The sequence below is a fragment of the Manacus candei genome, unplaced genomic scaffold (assembly GCF_025592945.1).
Source record: "Manacus candei isolate 608988 ecotype Guabito, Panama unplaced genomic scaffold, ASM2559294v1 h1tg000014l, whole genome shotgun sequence".
Taxonomy (NCBI): Eukaryota; Metazoa; Chordata; class Aves; order Passeriformes; family Pipridae; genus Manacus; species Manacus candei.
The window spans coordinates 65,121,343-65,145,092 of record NW_026138062.1 but is presented as its reverse complement, the minus strand read 5'-3'; the positions used below and the strand labels follow the sequence as shown (position 1 = coordinate 65,145,092).

At 43.6% G+C, this 23,750-nt stretch overlaps 1 protein-coding gene across 1 annotated transcript; it reads left to right on the top strand.

Moving 5' to 3' along the window:
• Positions 1-200: 200 nt before the first annotated feature.
• PPME1 (protein phosphatase methylesterase 1) lies at positions 201-23,692 on the top strand. Its single transcript, XM_051778979.1, has 14 exons — positions 201-372; positions 7,932-8,026; positions 9,771-9,862; positions 11,426-11,483; positions 11,949-12,000; positions 13,824-13,978; positions 14,482-14,572; positions 14,853-14,918; positions 15,539-15,674; positions 16,120-16,249; positions 16,700-16,744; positions 17,532-17,596; positions 18,777-18,844; positions 19,784-23,692. The coding sequence occupies exons 1-14, from the start codon at positions 275-277 to the stop codon at positions 19,800-19,802; spliced, it is 1,170 nt and encodes a 389-aa protein (XP_051634939.1). The 5' UTR covers positions 201-274; the 3' UTR covers positions 19,803-23,692.
• The last annotated feature ends 58 nt before the right edge of the window (positions 23,693-23,750 follow it).

Sequence of the window (23,750 nt, the reverse complement as noted above, 5' to 3'; positions counted from 1 at the left end):
TGGGGCCCAGATCGGCCGCTCGTTCCCCACCCCCGTACCGCATCCCTCCCCACGACTGCCGCCATGGCAGTAGACTACAACTCCCGTCATGCACCACGCTCCATAGAGCGCGGCGGAGCCTCGGACTACATCTCCCATGATGCCCCGCGGATGTTTCCCGTGGTGCCGCGCGGCGGCGCTGTCGAGGGAGGCCGCTTCCGGCGGGGCGGAGCGGGCGGGGGCGGCTCGGGGGGTTCCGGTGTATCCCGGTATTCCCGGTGTGTCCCTCGCCGTCATGTCGGCCTTGGAGAAGCAGCTGCACCTGGGCCGCCTCTCGCCGCGGCCCCCGTTGCCCGGCGGCGGCGGCCAGTCGGGCTCCAAGATGCGCATGGGGTAGGCGGGGGAAGGGCGAGGGCGGCTGAAGGGGCCGGGGGGAGTTTGGAGGGGAGGATTATAGCAGAGGGGGAGCTCTGGAGGCAGGGGCGGTCGTTTTGGGGGGTCTGGAGGGAGGAGGATTCATTTTGGGGGGTGTGGAGGGAGGGGTGTTCGTATTTTGGGGGTGTGCACGGAGGTGGTGCTTATTGAGGGGTCTGGAGGGAGGGGCGCTCGTATTGAGGAGTCTGGGGGGGGCTCGGATTGGGGGGTCTGGAGAGAGGGATGCTTGGTTTTGAGCGGTCTGGAGGGAGGGCGGCTTGTGTTGGGGGGGCTCGTATTCGAGGGGTGTGGAGGGAGGAGTGTTTGTGGGGTCTGGAGGCATGTATTGGGGGTCAGGAGAGAGGGGTGCTCCTTATTTGGGGTGTCTGGAGAGCGGGGTTGTCATTATTGGGGGGTCTGGAGGGAGGGGGGCTCATACTTGCAGGGCCTGGAGGGACGGATTGGGGGGTGTGGAGGGAGGGGTACTTGTTTTTGGGGTGTCTGCAGGGAGGAGTGGTCGCATTGGGAGAGGTGCTCATTATTTGGAGGGGGTGGCTCTTTTGGGGAGTATGGAAGGAGGGGTGGTCGGTATTTGGGCGTCTGGAAGAAGGGGTGCTCATACTGGGTGTAGAGGGAGAGGTGGTCGTTTGGGGGAGGTCTGGAGGCAGAGGGGGGTCATGTTGGGGGCCTGGAGGAAGGGGTGGCCCTGCTTCCCAGTGCTCCAGGAGAAGCAGCACCCAGATCAGGCTTCTCCAGCACTGCCCGGAGTATCCTCAGGGCTGAGGGGAGGTGACAGGTCCCAGGATTGCTCTCCAGCCGTTTTTTCCAAATCCGTTTGCCATCAGTTTTGGGGGGGGAGTATCAAGAACCTTTTCCATCTGGTACCTCAGAGCATGGCTGGGGGAGAGAGGTGTTTTGGAATTTTTGGGAATTGGATTCCTAAGTCGGAGTTGGACTTTGATGATCCTTGTGGTGGGTCCCTTTTTCCAGCTCAGGGTGTTCCACGATTCTGTGAAATGGGATTTCTCAGCAGCAGGTATCCCTGTGAAGTAGGTGAGCTCTGCTGAGGGACTTGAATCCCTGCTCCAGGTGATGGAAAATCTGGGATACTCTTAAATCTTTCAAGCAGGAGTTGAGAGCACATTTTGGGAGCTGTGGGAGAAGTTTGACTTAAGGATGTGGATGGCAAGTAGAAAGGATAGAATGGGCAAGAACAACCCTTATTCCCTGAGTCAGGGGGAGAAAATGGGTTGCAAATGGGATACTTTTGAAGGGAATTTCATAATTCCGCCTCCAAAGGTTGTGGTGTGAGGAGAAAAACAGGATTTTGCAGCAGGTTGGTTTGGAGGGAGGGAGTTCCAAGTGCAGAGGGAAGCAAAGGAAGCTGGCAGGGATGGTGCAGATTTAAAACATGGAGGTTTTAACTAATTTAATTAATCAGAAAAACTGAGGTTTTGTTAAATCTGGAGAAAATGTGTTTTCAGGGATGTGAGAGTATGGAATTTGAGGTCTGGCTTGTGACAGAGACCAGGGGTTGGTGCTCTGGTCCTCTCCACCTCAGGACCTCTGCACGATTCCTGCTCCATTAGGAGGATAAAAATATCCTACAATTCCCCTAGGAAACCTGCTTTGATGCAGGAAATCAGATAACTAAAAGAAATAATGGGAATTATTGGAAATATGGAAATAAACTCTTGGGGTATTTACGGATGGGAGAGGATCATTTTCCTCTCCTTTAAAGCAGAGTTTAAAAAGGTCAGTACACATCTCATCACTTTTGGATTTCCATCCATGTTTTTGGATATCCATTGATCATATTTGGAGGGATGGAATGCAGTTGGTGTTGTTAGGACATGAATTAATGGTGCCAAATCTTCATCAAACGCTGCTTTATTTTAATATGAATTATTTTAAAGGTAAGCTTCACCCAAGTGTTTACTGGCAAGGCCTTTAGTTAAGCAAAAAAGTTATGTTTTAGGATTAATTTAGAAATCAGAAAATAAGTAAGCTTGAATGACTTTCTCTCTTTCAGGACTGTTGTCTGCTCTCCTGTGGCTCTTGGTTACCTGAATTAAGACTTTCCTCATGAAATGTGGGGTTGTGAACAAGCCATTAAACTCCAAATTCCTCAGTTCGTGTCATGGGGAGGTTTGGATTTCACAGTGGTGTGTTGAAGGTTACATGGACATACAAAGCTAGATTCAGTGTTAAATATATTATCTAATTTTGCTGGCTCTGTTCAGAACAGGTTTCACCAAGCAAAGTCTGCCAAGCACAATTTTCCCAGTTTAGGTGAAAAAATTAAATTTTTAATTCTTCCTCTTGTTTTATCCTGTTAAACTCATCCTTCACAGCTATTTTGTGTATTTTTAATGTGCTTTATACAGTTTTCATGCACTGTAAACTTTGTCAACACCCCATCCAACCCTTGTGATAGTTTTTGTTAGAAAAACTGACAAAAGTAAAGGCATTTAAGTTACTGACTTAATGAAGTGCTGTCAAATCAACCCCCCCATGTATTTGTTGCTTCATTTGCTCATTGCAGGTAAACAACAACTTGTAATGGGCATTTCCAGGGATTTTTCAAAGGGTTTTATAGACACTTGTGGGGTTTTTTTTTCTATTTAGAGATATTTATGCTCATTAGTAGCAATCCCATATATTAATTTATACAATTCTTCCTGTCTTACTGCACTTCAGAGGGTTTTTAAACACTGTTAGGGAATTATGAAGGAAAGTTTGCTTTCTGTTGTCCTGTAAACCTCTTTTTTCCCTTTCAAATACTTCCTGAGAGCACTGATATGAAACCTGTTGTTGTGGTTAAGGATCAAGAATTTCCCTGGAATTCTTCCCCTTGGAAGCAGCAGGGAACAGTCCATAATAATGTCGTGTTGTGTGGCACAGTTGTATTTTTTGTTTCCAAGTAAATCCCTTTATGGTGGACATTCCTGGTTGCACACCCAACATGGAATGGCCTCATCCAGAGGGGCCTGTGGCTTGTGTGGAAAGGAGACAAGAAGAAGTGGGATAGAGTTTATCCTTACAAGGTTCAGTACAAACCAGGAGTGCACAATGGGATAAAACAGCTGCAGAAGGTGCCCAGAACGTGTTTTGTAATTCCAGCATAATGTGCTGGAGTTAAAGGATCATTCCAGAAAAATTATTCTGTCGCACCCATTTCTGATTTGGTTTGCTGGATCCTTTAAAAAGCACTAATTAGTTTTGTCAGTTCAAATATTTGGTCAGCAAAATGTTGCTTCAGCATAGGAAGGTGCAAACCCACAGCTGCTGTTTAATGGGTTCGCTTCTAATTTTGAATTTTGAGTGTGTGTTGTGCTAAAAAAAGCAACTCTAGATAAATTCAAAATCAAAGATACTCATTCTTTTCTCGGGAGAAATGTTTTCCACCCCCTGTGGTCACTTGGGATTTTGTGGAAAACTCCACATTTATTCTGCTCTTTGAGGGGTTTCAGTGTTAAATCTGAGGTTATTTTATGTTTCAGCATTGCTTGGAGGTATTTTCTTTTCAATCATGTATTTGCATCAGAGGTGACAATAGTTTTTAATTCCCGACTCCTCTTCACTTTCTGCTCCAATTCCCTTGCAAACATAGGAATTCTTGTTAATTTTTTTCCCTCAGATATTCCACATTTGTCACACAACTATTAACATTTTCCCTGGAGGTGTTAACTCTTGTTGAAGCTGCTAAATCCATCAGTAGGGCAAGTTCCTGAGGAAGGGCTCAGCTTTGATTTCATGGATTCCTCTTGCAATTCCTGAGCTGCTCTCCATGGATCTGTCGTGGTATTACCATCTGCCTGCCTTTTGCATGGATATTTTAGCATTGGATCTCTGCTGTCAGAAATGGAAGGAAGTGCTCAAGGCCAGGTTGGACAGGGTTTGGACTAGTGGAAGGTAGGGATGACAGGGGGTTGGAATGGGATGGGCTTTAAGGTCCCTCCCAACGTAAATCAGTCTGGGATTCTCTGAAAAGCTGGATCTGTTCCCAGGGAGTGGTTAGATGTGGAAAATGGAGAAGCCTTGCAGGTTTATTCTGTGGTCCAGGGATTGTGTATCAGTGCTTCCAGGAAACGGGAAACCTTTTTTCCAGAAGGAGCTGCTCCAGGCCAGCCTAAGAGGCTTGAGACTGAGACCAAGTTCTCCAGGTTCTCTTAAATCATCTGCTTGGGAAAACAAGCTAAAAATCCCCTTCAATCCAAGCAACTTCTGAGTTAATTTAATTTACCTATCTCTGTAAAAGTTCTTACTCTATGCCCTGTTTTCCAGTCTGGATTATTTCTATACTTCTCTGGATCCTCTTCCAGTTATACCTTTAATTTATTGATCCAACTGCAGGTTTTGGTGATTTTTGGTTAGTGCTGTGCTTCATATTCCCCGTGGCAGCCTCAAGTGCTTAAAAATCTGCATTTAATGGTAGAAACTCTGGGGTTTGGTGTTTGTGGCAGATCCTGAACCTGTCGCCATCTGTGAGGTATTTTGTGTCGTTGCAGCTTGGTCTTGTGGCCTGGGTGTACAGCAGCAAAAAGTTCATTTCTTGCTTTTTATTACCATTAATTTTGATGCTAAATATCCCGAATTTGTGCTACTGAGGAGTCGTATGATTTCATACATCTCCCACATGTTATGGATTCCCTGGCTGTCCATCCTGTAACCCTTCTTCCAGAAAAATTCATTAATTTGTCATACAGCCAAAAGTCTTCATGGCATAATCAGGAGCTTCCCCATGTCCTGCCTCCCCTATGGATAAGAGAATTCCCTTAAAATTTCTGCTATCACGATGCAGGTGGTGAGTTACCAGGGAATTCCTGCTGCTTACCAGGTTTATGGATTGCATTGGAAGGGGTGTAACAACATGATATTTTCTAATCACCTGGAATTCCTCAGGAAAATCAAACCTAAATCCAGCCGTAACATGCTGTGGAAAAGTCTGGCTGCAGTTGAAATGCTGTATTTTAAAAGGGTAGTGGAATTTATTTCTTACCTATTCAAAAATGGGACAAGGGAATTTGTCCAAGCTATGAGAAGTTCTCTCCAGCTCCAGAAAGAACCAGAATGCTATGGAGAGAGCACATGATCAGAGCTGGGATGGCTTCCAGGGAAAAATTAAGGATTGAATATAATATTTTTTTCTTGATCAGAGCATGAGATTAAGCCGAGGCAGTAAAAGAGATTAATGTTTTCTGGATTTACGTAGGTGACACCCCGTTTTATTTAATTGAAATTTGACAAGAAGTCTGGAAACCCGCAGGAGGGAATTTGGTCCTGGAATTCAGGGGGCAGCGGGTTTATGTTTCATACTCTAGAAATACGAGGGGAAGTAGGAGTTCTCTTTCTACAAAATCCAAAAGCTGCTTTGCCTGTTATGTTCTATTTCCTTAGGAAGCCGTGAATTCAGGAGAAATTTCCTTCCACAGGCATTTTTCTGCTGGGAAGGTCTTTCACCCCTCACGCCCATGCTGGATTTTAATATTCTGTGCTGCCTGGTTTCTTCCCCCAGATGAGTTGAAGTGCAAAAACACAGTTAAAATGGTGCAGTTACTCATCCTGGGCTCGAATGCAGCCTAATTATTCCACTTCCAAAATTAAGCCCTACTCTTTTAGCCTTCCTGAGTAAATACCAGCCCGAGAACCAGATTTTGCATCAACTGAGTCATCAGGAAAATTCTGATTGCGGAGCTTTTTGTTGGAAATGGGGATACAAGGAGAGGGCACAGCTGCACCTCTTGAAAAATAAATTGTTTTTTTTTTCAACTGGGCACCTTTGAGAGTTGGTTTATGGGATGTCCACAGGCCTAATGATAATTTAGGGGGATTGCATTCCATGGAGTGCTGGATACGCCCTGACATTAGTACTGCAGGAGCAGCTCATTTAAGGGGTAATTTGTTGCAGTGCTTTGTGAGGTAACCACCAAAAAACTGCAGCAGAAATGATTGCAAAGAGGAGATGGGGAATAACGACTGTAATTCACAATTTGGAAATGTTTTCTTGGGAAAACCAGGGGGGGTTTTGCTGCCTTTGTTCAGTTATTATTCCCTGAGCATATGGAAGAAGACACCAGGTTATATAAAAAGGCCAAAGGTAATTCCTAGATGTGAAGGGGCCACAGGTAGTAGCATTGATGTCCTAGTTTTTCGTCACTCCAAGTCCACCACCCTGGTGTGGAAATACTCCACCAGCATGTGTGTTGCACAGTTTTGTTATTGTGATCCTTAATTTAAAATAGTTTTTAAAAATCCTACCTTTTAAAATTTATTTATTTTTTATTTTAATAAATATAGCCTCACTGTGTTTTACCTGCATTGCTGGACTTGAAAGCATCCTTCCTAATGAGGTATTTTTAGGATAGGATATTGTCAGATTCCCAGGACATTACCTGTAGAGCTCTAAGGACATGCAAAACAGCATTTTGAGGAGTGTTTACTGCATTTTATGATGATGTTGTTCCCATGGTCCTTATACTTAACTGAGGCAGGATAGACATGGAAGCACAAAATGAATTAATTTAATTGTTCTCTCTCTTCCCTTCACGTTCCTGTTGTTGCTTTACCTCCCATTTTAAATACTTTTTATGTCAGATTTTTAACTGTCGCAATAAATTTCACAACAGTTGAGCTGTAATTAAAACTTGCTGCTGTGAAATTAAACCTGGTGGATGGATTTTATTTATTCTGCTTCCAACAGTGTTTTTAATTTATAAATTAAATTTAAACAATAATTTATAAATTAAATTTATACATTATTTTAATTTATACCACACTCTTCAATCCTAGCCTTTGGAACAGGTTGACTTTCTATTTGAATGTTACTTCTTCCAAAAATTAGAGGGGATTTCTAGGAATATTATAATCTGTGCCAGGTAGTAGGTGGTAAATTAGTAACCTTCAGTAAATATCTGACACTGCTTTTCAATACTGTGGGTCAAGGTGACTTCTGAGAGCAACATATTCTTTTTTTTTTAAATTATGATTCATGGGCTGAGTCATAAATTTGGGATGGCTTCCTGTGTTCCAGGCTCTGGAGTACTCCCAGCCATGTGAGTGTCAGGTTTGCCTCAAGGCCAGAGCAGAATTACGAAGTATTTAATGCAAAGTATTATAAATACAAAGTATTTAATGACTTCTGACTCTGTTCTGAAGCACCTGCAAACTGGGATGTTGTACTGGGATGGTATCTCCGTATTTTGTGTTCCTTTTATTTTCCCTTGGCTTAGTGTAGTCTAAATCACTATTTTCCAGTTTTCCTTGGAATTACTTGATGAGGAAAATACTCTTCTCTCTGTGTTTCCAAGAGTTCTCCTCAATAGCAGTAACAATTAGGGGAAAAAAAAAGAAGGATTTCCTCACTGACCATAAAATCCTTAATATTGTTGTTATGTGGGAATTTCACTTCCAGTCCTGAACTGTTGCATAACACCAGCATGTTCTCTTCAGTGGATGGAGGGAAGCCTGGATGCCAATTTCAGTAGAAGATTTTAAAAATAACTCCTTTCTTAGGGATTTTTTTTTTTGTCTTGCAGCCCTGGAAGAAAGAGGGATTTTTCACCAGTGCTTTGGAGCCAGTACTTTGAATCTATGGAGGATGTTGTGGTGGAAAATGACACTGGCAAGGATATATCCTTTTATTTGTCAGATTTAATCATAATCTCAGTGACTGGGGTGGTATCACATATTTATTGGGGTTTATTGGGGTTCTCTTCAGCTTTTTCATGTATTTGTTCTCATCTTCCATTATGTCCCTTGCAGGGCTCCTTATCAATAACTAGAACTATCCCTTTTAAGCTCTTCCTAGCAAGGCCATTGTTTCTTTAGTAATCATTAATTCAAAAGGAGTATTTCCACCAGCTCAATACCATTTTTTGCAGGCAAACACTCAGCAGGTTCCCATAATTCAAACCCTATCAGGATCAAAGCTGTTTATTGATTTTTATTAACAACTTTAGCAGTACAACAGGTCAACCTCAACATCACCACTTAGATGTTGATAAATACTTCCAAATTTTTGGCTGAGGTGGTGATGCCATCAGAGTCTTCTGGCAGTGCCAGCCAGGTTTTTTTCTGCAGCTGTTTCTTCTCCAAGATTAGGGAAACCAAACTTTCAGGCTATTTCTCTCCAAATACCAATTTAGTAATTACTCCTATAATTCCAGTAGCATATGATGCTTTGAAATGAGAGAATTCTCTCTCCTTGTTGTTTTGCTCAGCTTGTCATTATGGATTTGTCCAGCTGATCCCATGAATTCTTCATGCCCCAGCCCCGGAAGTGTTCCAGACCAGGTTGGATGGGGCATGGAGCAACCTGGTCTAGTGGAAGGGGTCCCTGCCCATGGCAGGGGTGGAACTGGGTGTGCTGTAAGGTCCCTTCCAACCCAAACCATTCTGTGATTCCATAGTGATTCGTGATGTGCACCTTGCCTGCGTTTAATGTACCGTCCCCTGAGGCCCCAGTATGAAATAAAAAGCATAATAGATCTATTTGAATAGGTTGTGCACATAAACATCCCAAATTTAAGCAAATCTTAGTTGTTTGGGATTTTTTTCTGCTCCCTTTAGAGAAGCTTCAGCTTCATATGAAAGGTTGTGGGTAGATGTGAACTGTGGAAGCAGCTGAATTAATGGGTGGGCTGGTGCCCTCTGCTCTGCCCCAGTGACCTGTTAGAGTAATCTGGGGTGGGAGGAACCTTAAAGCTCATCCCGTTACACCCCCTGCCATGGGCAGGGACACCTCCCACTAGACCAGGTTGCTCCAAGCTCCATCCAACCTGGCCTGGAACACTTCCAGGGATGGGGCAGCCACAGCTTCTCTGGACAACCTGTGCCAGGGCCTCCCCACCCTCACAGAAAGGAATTTCTTCCCAATATCCCATCTAGCAGTGCCTTCTAGCATTGGGAAGCCATTCCCCTTTGTCCTGTCCTGCCAGATCCTTGTCCAAAGTCCCTCTCCAGCTGCCTTGGAGCCCCTTTAGGCACTGGAAGGGATTCTAAGGTCTCTCTGGAGCCTTCTCTTCTCCAGGCTGAACACCCCCAGCTCTCCCAACCTGTCTCCAGAGCAGAGGGATTCCAGTCCCTGTGGCTTAGTGGCTTTCTAGTTTTCTCTCAGTTGTTCAATTCACTGTTGTGCACAGGGGGAAAAGGGTGGGGGCAGGAGATGTGGGAATTATGGGGAGGAGAAAAACCGGGCAACTGGAAAACAACTCTTGAAGCTTAAATTCAGTTACGTTTTGTCCAGGTAATGCTTGAACAAAATTAGAGGGAGAAATGGGTACACAAGGGTGGAAATAAAACACTGTTGGGTATTACAGGCTCCAAATCCAAGTGACTTCGAGTAACTCTCTGGAATGCCCTTAACTGTTCATACACTTTTCGAATTTACAAAAGTGGGTTAGAGGGGCCTGTCCTGCTGCTGTTACACGGTGGAGGCCACTCTGCCCTGTCCTGGGCTGTGTTTACTGTAAGTAAAGCTGCTGCTTGAGAGAAATAAATGTGTGTGGAAATGTACCTGTGTGAGCGTGGATTCAGCTCTGGGAAACACAGGAAAACAATATTATTAAAGATAATAACAATATTATATTTGCGTGGTTGAGGTCCTGCTGAGAAACCTCATTTGCTGCTCAAGCCACTCTCTGAAACACAGACTGAAACTCTCTGAAACAAAAACTGAGGTGGTGCCAACCAGGAGTGTCTGAGTAATCCTGATGAAACCATCTTATAATATGATGGGACACACCAGAAAAATGCTTTTCCAACTGGACTGTAATTTTGGTGTCTGTAATATTTGTTAGTTTTAGCACCTGCTATGAAATTATGTCCTTTGTGCATTTTGGAATGAATTTGTCCCAAGCAATCAAGTGTTAAATGTTTGGGGTGAACCAGAGCTTATGAAAACGAACCCAAACCCCTCTTTCAAAATAAAAATAACACAATTTGAGAACCATTGAGGGTAACCATCTATAACTAAAATAACCTGCAGGAGCAGTGTGTTGCTCATTTCTCTTGTTTAACTTCTTGAGTGACGAGTCTGGACTTCTCATGGCCAAAATACTCCAGTTTGGATAAAACTCAGGGCACTGGAAATCCTTCCACTTCCTCACATCACACCAATGATCCTCTTTCCTTACTGTCTACTAACAGTAGTCTGATTTTTAGCAGCAGACCTCTGTTAAATTATTGCTATGGTGCATAAGCACCTTGCAGATGGCAGTTTTGCAGTGTCTTTAGGGGCTGGAAAATATTAACTTCTGGATTCAGTGGGGTTTGGAAGAGCAACTGCTACAGCCGTTTAGGAGTTGAATAACTGAAAAATCAAAATAAGGGGGCTGAGTGGCTTTTGGCATTTATGTAGGTGGTTCTATTAAGAATTCCTCAGCAAATTTCCCTGTTCCTGCAGGGCTGTTATTTAAATAATCAATGATTGCTTAACACAGAGGTCTTCCTGTCAACAAAGAATGCCACTTAATCTCTATGATACCTGAAATAACTTAGTTACATTGATCTGCCAGGGACAAATAGAGCCATAATTGTTTGCAGCCCTACTTTACCTTAAAAAAAATTATTCACTTGTTCCCCCCGACCTCTTTGGACTAATCAATTTTTATACATTTCAGCCTGTAAAACTCTATTGTTTGAGAGCAAATTAATTGAACATGTGCTGCAAAGCAGCTGCTCCATCGTCATGTCAGCTGGGAGTTCATTCTGTACCATCTGGGGCTTGGAGAGGGAGGGAATTCCCTTGGTGTCCATAATCCCACTGCTGTTTCAGTTTTCAGAGGTGCTGCAGAGCTTGAATTCATGATTTGGTGAATGTCTGTAGTGTTTGATGCACAGGGAAATAAATGTCCTCGTTAGCAGTGGCAAGGATGGAGCTTTTGGTTTATTAAGGATCATTTTATGGAATATTCTTGCTTGCTGTCTGTAACACCTTATCCAATCCAGGTTCAGCCACTTTGTTGGCAATGAAGGGTTTTTAGGGAATACTTGATGTTGCTAATCCTACTCTCTCTGTCCCTCCTTGCAGTCTGCAATCATTAACAGGATCCAGTGTAGGATCGTGGCTTTGGATCTCCGAGGCCATGGTAAGTCAAATAAATAAACCTGGGATCACATCAGCTTGTTATACTCTGTTTTTTTTAAAGATGTAGTGAATTCCTTGCAAAAATTACTAAGAAAGCATCTTAAGGCATCCCAATTTTTATTCAAAAGCAGGGATGGAAAAGTGGCTTCTGCCAGGACCACCAACCCCCTCCTTTGTATTTCCATGACCTTTAGGTAATCTTTACTATGAGAAATAAGGGCTGTTATTTAATTTTAAGATACACTGCAAATACAGCACAGTTATGGGCAGTATTTCCAACCATAGTGCAATAACTGTTCCTATTAATTCTGTGTTTCTTAATAATTCATGTGCACTGCTGTAGGCTCACTGTTAGTATCTGTGCCAAAAAGCTCTGTACAGTCCCTGCTCTAAGTCCTGAGAGGGCCTGAATGTTTTCAACTGAAGTGAATTTAACTTGGGGTTGTTTGTTTTTTTTTTTTTCTAGGAGAAACAAAAGTTAGGAATCCTGAGGATCTGTCTGCAGAGACTATGTCCAAGTAAGGAAGTTTAAGCTCATCTCTCTTTTCACAAACCTCTTATTTTCTTTGATTGAATAATAAACTACTTGAAGACATAAAACATTCATTCAAAGAGCTGGGATATTTCACTTCATGTGATTCTGGTAGTTATCCCTTCTTTTCCTTCCTTTTTAGGACAGTTTGAAATTGTTTGAAATTATATCTTTGCCAGCTGAGTCAGATTCCAAACTGGAGTCATTCTCTGGTTTCCCTCATTTTGTAAACTTAGTGGCTCCACATCAGTGAGCATTTTAAACCTACAACACTTGCTAGAGAGTTTGTAGTGGCAGAGAAATGCTTTCCTTGGAGATCTCTGGGAGGATTTTAGTCTGAAATCACCAGTTTGGCTCTCCCTCAGCTCCTGGAGCGAGCATTCAGTGTGGGGCTACCTTGGACTGGTGGTACCCCCAAAGTCTGGGCCACAGACTGAGATTTTTCAAGCATAGAGAGGGTTGTTTTTTTCAACTACCACGACCTGCTTTGGTATGCAAATCCCCCTCTTGACAAAGCTGTAAGAAAAGCAAATACCCACTGTAAAGCACATTATGCTCTGCCCATGTTTAGTACAAAGAGACTCTTTGCTATGACTACAGTTAAATCAGGAAGGATTTTGTAACCTTCCCATGGACAAATCCACTTGGTTTGTTGTGGGGAGGCCATGTGTGAAATGGATTCTGACTTCCATTGTGTCCCTTATTCCTGCTGCTTATGCCTTGTCAGGCCCTGGTGTGTTACTGTCCTGAGGACATGCCGGATTAAATAATTAGAGTGTTTTAGAACTGGAGCAGCACCACTGTGTGGGGAAAACAAGTCCCTTTTGTTTTCAAACCTTTCCCTCCTCTTAGCAATGAGCTTGAAAGTTAATCTTAAGTATCTTTTAAATAGGAGCCTTAAATTAGTGCTGGCTTTATGCTTATTCTTTTAAATCAAATCCTCAAGCAATTTTCTCTAGCGGAGCAAACAAGCTAGTCAAGCTATATTTTCCCTTCTTTTCTGTTTTCAGTACTGCTCAGTGCTCAGGTTCCTCAGAATGGTTGTAGTCAGGAAGGGATGTCTTTAAACTACAGTGCTCTTCAGTAAATTTCAACCCTTAGCTCTGCTGCTGCTTTGGGGGTTGAGGATCACATCATCCAGCTTTCCCATCCTGGGAAAATGTCAAGAAGTCACAGCTTCAATTTAAGAAGGTTCCTTATGGAAAAGATGGGGAAATTGCGCCTTGCCTTGTGATATCTGTGCTCGTACAAAGTCAGTCTTTTTGCTCATGCCCAATGTTGTTCACCTTTGCCTTGGTTAGTTGGGCTCAGTTATTTTCTCCCTTTAATTCCAAACAGTTCTCCTTTCAGAACAATGAATTTCTTGCTTTGTGCTTCCATGCAAGAGGATTTGACAGCTTTTTCTCACCTTTTATTTAACATTCTCACCAGCAAATGTCAACCTAAAATGATTTCCTTGGGGAATCACAAAATTTGTATCAGGAGGAACCTTAAAGCTCATCTCCTCCTGGGTAGGAACACTTTCCAGTAGAGTGGGTTGCTCAAGTATTTTTTAAATGGGTACTTTTTAAATGGGTATCTTCTAAATGAGAACTTTCTTTTAACAAAAATGGGAATGACATGGATGTTCGGGAAAGCTTTGGCTTCAAGGATTTCCTTCACTGGTACTGAGATGAAGCAGTGACAGGAGAAAAAACTTATTCCCTGTGGGTTAAAAGACAATTTGAAGCCAGCAATCTCTCTTGGATCGGTACTTTCTCCTCATGTAGAGGTGGGGATGCCAGCCATGGTTTGCTCTCCCTCTGGCAGAGACGTTGGGAACGTGGTGGAAGCTCTGTATGGGGACCTTCCCCCCCCCATCATGCTGATAGGGCACAGCATGGGGGGGGCCATCGCGGTGCACACCGCCGTCGCCAACCTGGTGCCGAGTCTGCTGGGGCTGTGCATGATCGATGTCGTGGAAGGTGAGTGTGGGTTCCCTCAGATGACCTTCTACCCCTTTGGGTGGGCTTCCCCCTCCACTTTTTCCTTTAGCCCCAGTTCCCCCGGATACCAAAAGTTTTGCCCAGTTTTTAAACCAATTCCATCCTCCTAAAATAGCCTGTCCACACAAAAATCTTTCCTGTGTAACTCTCCCTTCTCCTCCCTTCTTCTGGCTTCTCTTCCCTTCTAATTTCCTCCTAATTGCTTTGAAATACTTTGTTTTTAGTGGGGAAAAGGGTGGCTTTTCCTATAATGCCTGGTGCTAATTAATGTTTCCTTCTTATTTTACAATCTGAATGTCCTACCTTTTCAAATACTAATTTCCCACTAACGACCATTGGCTTAGAAATACTGTACTTTCTTTAGAAACATTAAATCCCCCGGGGAGCTCCAGCTCTCTCTGAAGGTGTTGCAGCCTGTTCTGTATAAAGGGATATGGCAATGATTTCATCAGATACCACAAAGCTGAAATACTTGCTTTTAGGAACAGCCATGGATGCATTGAACAGCATGCAGAACTTCCTGAGAAGTCGCCCCAAAACATTCAAGTCACTTGAAAATGCCATTGAGTGGAGGTAAGGGATGGATTAGTGTCTAAAATCACTTGTCTTCCCTGATTCCTCACCAACACTTTTCCCACATGAATTTTAAATTCAGAGTTACAGTGGCAAACGGGGGAGGGGGGGTGGGTTTGAAGTTGACTTGTAGCACAAGCCACTCCAAATTCCTTCTGACAACAGGGTTTGGGAATGGTTTGGGGAAATCTTGAACTATGCAGGGATTTTGCTCCTGTTTCTGGGCCTGCTGGTTCCCGAATCTCTTCAGTAAATATTTCTCTCTTATTATTTTTTCTAGTGTAAAAAGTGGACAAATAAGAAATCTCGAATCTGCCAGAGTTTCTATGGTCGGTCAAGTCAAACAGTAGGTTGCTTTTGGTTTATTTTATTTATTTTTTTTTAGAGCTCTTAAAGTCATCTAGTCTGCTTTACAATATTTGCTACATGAGTGCACTTGAAAAGGAAAATTTCTTTGAGCAAAACCCACAAAGATTTAAAAGAAATCCACTGTGTTTTAAAAAGTTTAACTGTTGTGTGTTCCTTGATTTTCGTGTGTTCCTTGATTTTCGTGTGTTCCTTGATTTTCGTGCCTTTCTACACACATTAAGAAAAAAGTGTTATCTGAGGAGTGATCTGAGGTGGGCTTGGGGATGAATCAGAGTAACCTGCTTGTGGCACTTGAATCCTTGAGGTACCTGAAGCCTTTACAAATGTCTCACACTCCATTAAGAAAAGCTTAAGTTGATTTTTTGACCACTTCTGCCTCACGTAAGGAGCAGTTGGCATTTCTGTTTGCACGGGATACATGTACTGCACATTCATGCAATTCCAGTCTTTCATCTGCAGCTTCTTCTAAACTTGAGGGGGTTTTTTTTCGGTGCCTGAGAAATTCCTGAACACTTTAAATTGAATTCTGGGTGGTTTTTTGGTTTGGAGTTTTTTTTTCTTTTGGCAAGGAATCAGTTTCTGGGTTTATTTTCACAGATGTGAAGGGGCTGCCAGTCCTGAATGTCCTAAAGCCATAGTGGAGGGAATTATTGAAGAGGAGGAGGAGGAGGAGGAAGAGGATGAGGAAGGGGGAGGCTCTGTCAACAAAAGGAAGAAAGAAGATGACACAGAGGTAGGGAGTTTCTTGCTGTATTTTCACTTTCCCATGCAAGAGTAGTCACCAGTAATTATCCAGATCATTCTGATTTGAAAAGGAGCAACTCCAGGGATGGAAAACTCCAAGTCTGAACGTTCAAAACAATTTGTGACCTATTTATGTTAGGAAAAAAAATAGCAAATTGATTACCCTGAGTTCCTCAACCTTGTCTTGAAGGCTCTTCTGCTCTTGGTGTAGCTCTTGCTGACTTTTTTATTACCTACTCGTGTAGTTGGACTCCGATTTGGAAAGAAATTTGGAGGAGGGAGGGTCATCCCCTGGACGTGTGTGATCCACCAGAGGGAGCCAGTATTTTTTATATATATCTCTATATACGTGCACTTCCAAGTGGCTCCCTGAGTTCATTTTCTTCCTGCTGTTTTCCTGATCAGTAATGCAGAGCTCTCTCTCCTCCCTGCAGACAAAGAAGGAACATTTATACACGTGGCGGATTGAACTGGCTAAAACAGAAAAGTACTGGGACGGCTGGTTCAGGGGTTTATCCAACCTCTTCCTGAGCTGTCCCACTCCAAAGCTTTTGCTTTTAGCTGGTACGTGTCTCTCCCAGTCCTGTTTAGGTGTTCAGTGATGTCCCACTTGTATGTTAGAGAATAGGGTCAACATTTGGCTGCTGTGTTTCTCTGGGAATAGCAAACCTGCCTCTTCCGTGTTGGCTTTTCCATGTCTTTTGAAATACTGTGGTCTGATTTGAACTTCTCAACTGAAAATCAAATACGGCTTAGGCCCTTTTTTGTACCTTAGTAGGAAGTAAAGTGTGTAACCAAGATAAATCTCCTTTGAAGTTGTAGAGAGGGACGTGCTCTTGCATTTTTTGGCTGTGTTTCTTTCCTGTCACTTCACAGTCTTGAGGTGCAGCAGTGAAGTGTCCTCATGGTGGGTGGCAGATGTGTTTATTTTGTGTTTTTCAAGCTAATGTCCTTTCAAAATGCAGTCATGTTCTCTCTGGCTTTTCTCCAATACATCTGTTTATTTGATTGTAGGTGTTGACAGGCTGGATAAAGATCTGACCATTGGGCAGATGCAAGGTAAATATTTATTTACTCCAGCCTTACTGTAATGCTCTTTTTGGAGGACAGCTTGTTGCTATGGGTACAGTCTATATGCAAACGAATGTGCATTAAAGAATTAGCCCATCCCAAAGTGTTCTCTAACTCTTACCCTCGAGGAAAGGTGGGGAAGTTGAGGAGTAAGAGGCTGAATTAAAAGTTGTGAAGGACTGTTGCCATGGGTTTTGTTCAGTCCAGTGTTCAATGTTCCAGCAGTGGAGGTCCCACATTTCTCTTGGATCACATTGTCTGTGAGGGCTTCTTTCTAGTCCATTTCCCCCCCCTTTCTAGCTACATTCCTAATGTTCCTGTGTAGAACACCTGCAGCCGTCTAAAATTGTCCCGTCTCCTGGTGTTTCTGACAGACATCAGACCAAGATTAAGCATCTTCATTAATGTTTTGGGATTTAAGCTGGTTTTTTAACCCATCCCAGCTTTCCAGAGCAACCAGTACTGGAAAATAGTATTGGATAACAGGATAAATGTTACTGTAAGGTAGATTTATAACAGTTTCAACTCTGAAAGGAGTTGCATTGAGAGGCTCCAAGAAGTTTAGCTTCATTTTAACTCCTGGGAACCTGCTCTAGTTACACCTAGGGAATGTGAATTATGCAGCTGATCCACATATTCTTTGGAGACCATCTCCTATTTGTGTTGTACAGTTTGCCCAGACTTCTATGCCATCCCTCATCCCTCTTTGCAGATGCCTTTAGTGAGATTTCTTGGTAAAGAATGTGAGATCCATGTGCTGACTCTTGATCCACAGGGAAGTTCCAGATGCAGGTCCTCCCACAGTGTGGCCACGCAGTCCATGAAGATGCTCCAGACAAGGTGAGCCCCACCACGGGATTGAAGCTGCATTGTTGTCCCAGCTCGAATGCAAATGGAGTCTGTTCTTTACCATGGAGCAGAGATTATACTTCAGGGGTATTTTTTTTGGCACTGCAACTGGCTTTTCACAAGCAGCTTGGATTTTGAAGCTGGCTGGAAAGCCTGGGCTAAGATGTTACATGCTGGGTTGGGGATGTACCTAATCCTTCCCAGTGTGGATTTCTCATCCCTGCCTTTCCTCATGCGGTTCCCCACTATCCCTTGCACCAAGCTGCAGCTTTAGGGGTTGGTCTGTGTTTTGTTGAATTGAGTGGCTCACATTTTCCAAATGGAAACCAAATGTTCCTGAAACAGCTTTCAGACTGACAGAGCAGTGCTCCTTCTGGGCACTGCTGGAATTAGTGTCCAGTTAGAAGCAGGAATGTGGTGTGGAACATGTCTGTTTTAAAGCTCTGACGGCTGTGAGTGTAAAACTCAGACTTTCAGTGCTTCATTTTACAGTCTGAAATAGGTATTTTTATCTAAACATACTGATGGGATACTGAGAAGAAATGCTTCCCTGTGAGGGTGGGGAGGCCCTGGCACAAGTTACCCAGAGAAGCTGTGGCTGCTCCATCCCTGGAAGTGTTCAAGGCCAGGTTGGATGGGGCTTGGAGCAGTGTGGTCTGGTGGAAGGTGTCCCTGCCTATGGAACTGGATGAGCTTTAAGGTCCTTTCCAACCCAAACCATTCCAGTATTGCTACTGTCAGGCTTTGCTCTTTATAGGAATAACTTGAATTGTGATTTTACCAGACCTTGTTTTAAGAATTACTGAAAAGGGTGGAGAAAAAGTTTGGTCACTTCTTGGTTGTGAGATCAGTGTCAGAGTCAAACTGGAAGCATTTTACATGCATATATATATGTATATATGCATATATATGTGTGTATATATATATATATATATATATATATGAGCATATATATATATATATATATATATATATATATATATATATATGAGCATATATATATAAGCATACAGAGCTCTTGTTTTAAAGAAGCAAACTTGACTCAGCAAGAGAACCCCAAGGACATGAACTGTTGTTGGGAATGCTGCAGGTTTGGAAAATTGCCTGAATTTCTTGTTCTCTTTGTTCCCCTTTAAATCCTGCCTGATTTTTTTTTTTCCCCTTTCCTCAGGTTGCTGAAGCTGTTGCAACATTTCTGATCCGTCACAGGTTTACAGAGCCCATCGGAGGATTCCAGTGGTAAGGATTCATGAAAGCTGGAGCTGTGCTGCCTTTGAGCAGAACTTTTGCTCCTGCTGCCAGTTTGGCTCTCAAGGTGGGAGGTTGGAATTTTGGCATAATGCTAAAAACCACAGGTAAACAAACAGCTCTGAGTCACAACCATTAATGCATTTGATGTTTATGTGTTCCCTCTGAATTTCTCATGTGCTAATTTCTTATGTCCCTCCCCCTTGGAGAGGAGGAGCAGAGCTGATTCCTTCCTTTATAACCTTTCAGGGAAGCAAAATGACAAATTTTATGGCATTTAGCTTAAATAATATTTTATTTAAGTAATCAAGGCCTTGCAAACAACTTCCATCACACTTCTTTGGCTAAGAAATACTGATGAAATGAGGCAGGTAAAGCTGTGTGCTTCACATTCCAGACTTTCTATACTTATCCCATGTGTTTTCCTATCAAAATGAACTATGGAAGCCAGGCCTCTGTGATCTGCAGTGAGACGAGGGTGTGACTGATAAGGTTGAGTGGAAAAACTCCCAAAGTCTTAGTTAAACCTCACAGAAAGTGTTTTAAGATCATATTTCAGATGAGTGGTACAATCAACCTGTTTCTTAAAGCAATCCTGAAAAGTCTTCCTGCATTTAGCTAAGAATTCCTCAATAAAAGCTGAAAGCCCCAAAATGTGTGACACTGGACTGGCAATGCTAAAGAGTTATTGCTGCATGACCTCTTCCTTTTTTTCCCCCCTTTATCTTGCGCCCTTGGGGATGAAACAGTAGAAATACAGGACTGGGAGCTGCATATTTTAAGTTCAATGAAAGAATATAGTGTTGGTTGATGGGAGAGAGGGAGAAGACCAAAGGACTTTGCAGCTAAATTTAGGGTATTGCAGAATCTGCAGAGAATACTTGTATTTTAATATGGGATCTTTCTTCCACTCTCTTTTTTTCCTCCTAGTGTGTTTCCTGCTTGTTAATATCCTGGTGTTCTCCAGCACTGATTCCTGTTGTAAATAAACTGCACCAGAGGCCACTGTGATGTATCCATATGCTCTCATCTCCCAGTCCAGCAGCAGTGGGAAGTTGGTGTGAGATTCATCCCTAGAACTAGTTCTCCAGTCTAAATTCTTAGGGACTTCCTTGCTGGGAAGCAGCTTCTACTGAAGACCATGAAAAGCTCTTCATACCCTTGGGAGTGGGATCCTCCTCTCTGCTGCCACAAGGAAAGACCTCCTGGAATCCCAAGTAGTTGATCAGACCAATCTCCATCAATTCTCAGGCTTTCTTGGACCCAACTGCAGAAGGGCCATGGACAGTCCAGATCCACCAAAGGCATTGCAGCACAGCCAAAGCTTCGGGATTTTTCTGTGGAGTCATCTTGGAAGTGCCCCTTAGATTTGGGTTTTATATATACACATTTTCTTTCCCCTAAAGCAGATGAGGAATTGGCTTTGTTGAGAGCTCAGGTTTCATCTCACCAACACCAGCTTTAGGGGTTAAGGTGTGGGAAGAGCCTAGAGGACACTTTCCTGGGAAAAGTTGGATGAGATTGTAACTCAAAAAGGTGAGGAGGAGCCGTGAGCTCCGTTTCAGTCCTGCAGTTTTCTTAGTACTTGTTTCAAGTTCTTTCTGGGAAGAATAGCCTGGATAACTCCATCTACTGCAGACACATCCCAAGAAGGGGACTCTGGGCCTGGGCTAATGGGGAAGACCCAAGAGCAGCAGGAACAACATGGCCAACAGGCTGTTTCCTGACCCTGGCACGTGTTTGTGCTTCCCTTCTTGTAGCTGCCACACACAACTAAGCATTGCTCAGCATCACTGGAATGGCTGTAGGTGAAACTCTGGAAGACCTTGGAGTCGGTCCTGCTGATGTGGATGCAGAGGTGAGGCAGCTGCTCCCCCCAGAACTGGAGGAAGGACCATTGTCACTTCCTGGATCATTTTGCTGCCTGCTCTCCAGAATTCTATATACACAGAGAGCTTTTCTTCAAGGATAAATTATCCCTAGACAGAATCACGTGTGAGTGTAAGAGCAGACATGTTTTGGAGCAGTTTTCCTCAATATTTTCCCAGTGGATATCTGAAATCCCTTTTTTCCTGCCTGATGTCCATAACCCTTTGCTGCTGTAGGATGATTTTTGTGATTTGGGAGCTGTCATTTGCATCCATGTGTATATCCCATGACAAGAGCCATCAGGAATTCTTGGCATTTGAGAGAGGTGCAGGTGGGACAAAGGGTTTAACTTTGAGCCTGGTGGAAATCCACTCATCTCTGATTCACTGGGCACAGTGGTCCTGGCCTTGCTTCTGACACATCAGGGTGGGAAGTGCCTGGATAAGGGACAGGAAAAGCTCATTCCAGAGAGCTCTCCTCCCTCCTGGCACTTTGGCCGTCAGGTGATTAAAGGAAATTGCTGGTTCCCAGCATTTCCCTCTGTAAGTCACCATGTGAATTACCACATTAACTTCCTGTGGCCTTGATGTCCACCCTGTTCCTTATGGATTCAATGGATCTTCAATAATTGAGATGCAAAATAATACCTTCTGGAGACATATCCTGAAAATTGGCAAAATTCTCCTTTCCAGGCGACTCCTTTGTTCAAATTGTTAGGGATTAAATAATACAGTGTCTGTATCCAGAGTCTCACTTCCTGGGATAATTAAGCCTGTGGTCATAATCCTGAATGATCCTGGTGAATTCACATTCCTCCTTTGTAAGTAACTTGGAGAATCCAAGGGATTCCTCGTGTTATCTGTTTCATTTACGAGATCTGAAAAATAAATCCCAACCACACAGACCGCTCCGTGGAAAGCAGATCAGTTCTGTATTCTCTACAGGCACCACTGGAAAAGGTATGGCTTTTGGAATCCTGTTGATGAGGCCTATGTAGCCCATGGGGCCTGTTCGGCCTGTAGGGCCTGTGTGGCCTTTGAAGCCCATGGGGTCTGTGGGGCCTGGGTAACCTATGGGGCCCATGTGGTCCAGAGGGCCTGTGAGGCCTTTGAAGTCTGTGGGGCATATGTAGTCTAGGGGGCCTATATGGCCCTATGGGGCATGGGAGGCCTTTGGGGCCTCTAGGATCTGTGGGGCCTTTGTGGCCTCTGGGGCTGTAGGATTCTGTTTTGTTATTTAACATTTGAGAGGTGAGTGAAAAGAAAATAAATGTTTCAACAGCCTATTTAATGGTGCGTCCCTCTGTGCTGAGCTCCCAGCCCTGCCTTGCCTGAAATAAGTGGGAGTAGTTCAGGGACTGGTGCTGGATTTAAAAAAAAAAAAAAAAAGGAATTCCAGGGACAGCAGCAGTGTGGGAGTGGGTGGAGGGGAAATTCCTTTTGGTTCAGTCAAGCCATGTACATTTTTGAGACTGTACTTTTGTCTGAGAAGTATTAATGCTCCTGCTGCAGTTTCCAGGGAGCTACAGGCTGGGATAAATGGGATTTGGATGAGGGATAGCACAGGCTGTGAGAAAAGGGACTGCAGAGAGAAGGCATATTCTGTTCAGCTCATGAAAAACGGGCACAGAGTGAATTGCCCCCTAACTCCCAGCTTTTCACTGTGTTTTTCCTGCAGCCTTTGGATTATTTAGAAATCACACTTGCTTTTGTTCCAGTTGTTGGATCTAAGATCAGTAGAAACTTTCCCAGTGGAAGATCCCAAGGCTTGGCAGGAGCATGAGATGCAGTTTGGGAGGCTGGTTTGCCACAGGCTTTGCTTTAATTTAATAAATTAAATAAATAAATGAAAAAATGAGGCCTAGGACAGGTTTTGCCACATTATACACACCAAAAAAAGCCATCAGTGACTGAATGGAGCACTGAGATAGTTGGAAAAAGATTATTTCCTCTATTGCTAATGCACGCGGTCTTGCTTTGAATAAACCAACCCTTGAACATGGAATGAAAACTCAGACCTGGGGTTTTCCAGATGGAATTCTCCCCTCAGGCTGTGACAGCATTTGCAAAGGTAATACCTTTATAGACAAAGTTGTTATTTTTCCCTTTTTTGGCCACAGAAAGGCCTGGAAAACCTGAGGAAGCCCATTCCAACCAGAGCCATGCATTGAAAAATTCCCCCCAGGAGGGTGGATTAGATATTAAGAAAAAATTAATTTACATTTGAGGCTCTGGCCCTGGTTTTCCAGAGAGGTTGTGGATTCCCCATCCCTGGAAGTGTTCAAGGCCAGGTTGGGCGATGCTTGGAGCAATGTGGTGTAGTGGGAGAGAGTTGGAATTGGATGAGCTTTATGGTTGCTCCCAACCCAAATTACTCTGGTTCTGTAACTTTGGCACTGACATTTATCCTCCCTTCCACTATTCCCTTTTCTCTTGGGAGCAGAAAGGCCTGGGAAAAGAGCCTGGCAACCAGTGATTCACTGGTTTGAACTGGTGCTCCATGCTCTTGGAAATCTAGACATGAATCTTCAGCTGAGGTCAAAAAATTGAGTTTATGGGTTGTCCCTTCCAAGAAATCCTGGCCCTGGTGCATCTACTACCCATCTCACAGCCTGGAAGTGCCCTTTGTGTTGCCCAGTCTTGCATCCCTTGGTTGTGTCATCCATAGTGACCCATCTGATGGCACCGTGTCCGTAAGGCATCCCAAAACAACAGGATAGGGATAGGTGTTTGATCCAAGCTTTGCTGTCGGATGCTTGGTCAGTTGTGGCCGAGCATTCCCAGTCTGGCAGGGTGACCTTTTACCACGTGCTGCTATTCCCAGATGGAAAATGTGTGTGTATGTGTGTGTGTGCGCGTGTGTGTGAGTTCTCCAGAGACCGCGCGCCATGTCCCGTGTCAGCCACATCCTGTTCCCGTCTTGTTCCGTGTCCATTTCCCTCGCCTACAAATAAAGCATTTGTGAAAAGCCTGGAGTAGGAATTCCTGCTTTCCCTTCAGCTGTGGTACTTGGGCTCCTCGGAGCAGCC

What these genes read in the sequence shown, in the direction of transcription:
- PPME1 (XM_051778979.1), top strand. Translation starts at nt 275, where the DNA reads ATGTCGGCCTTGGAGAAGCAGCTGCACCTGGGCCGCCTCTCGCCGCGG. An exon ending in AGAAAGAAGATGACACAGAG is followed by an intron (nt 15,675 to 16,119) that starts GTAGGGAGTTTC and finishes TCCTCCCTGCAG; the next exon opens with ACAAAGAAGGAACATTTATA. An exon ending in AAAGCTTTTGCTTTTAGCTG is followed by an intron (nt 16,250 to 16,699) that starts GTACGTGTCTCT and finishes ATTTGATTGTAG; the next exon opens with GTGTTGACAGGCTGGATAAA.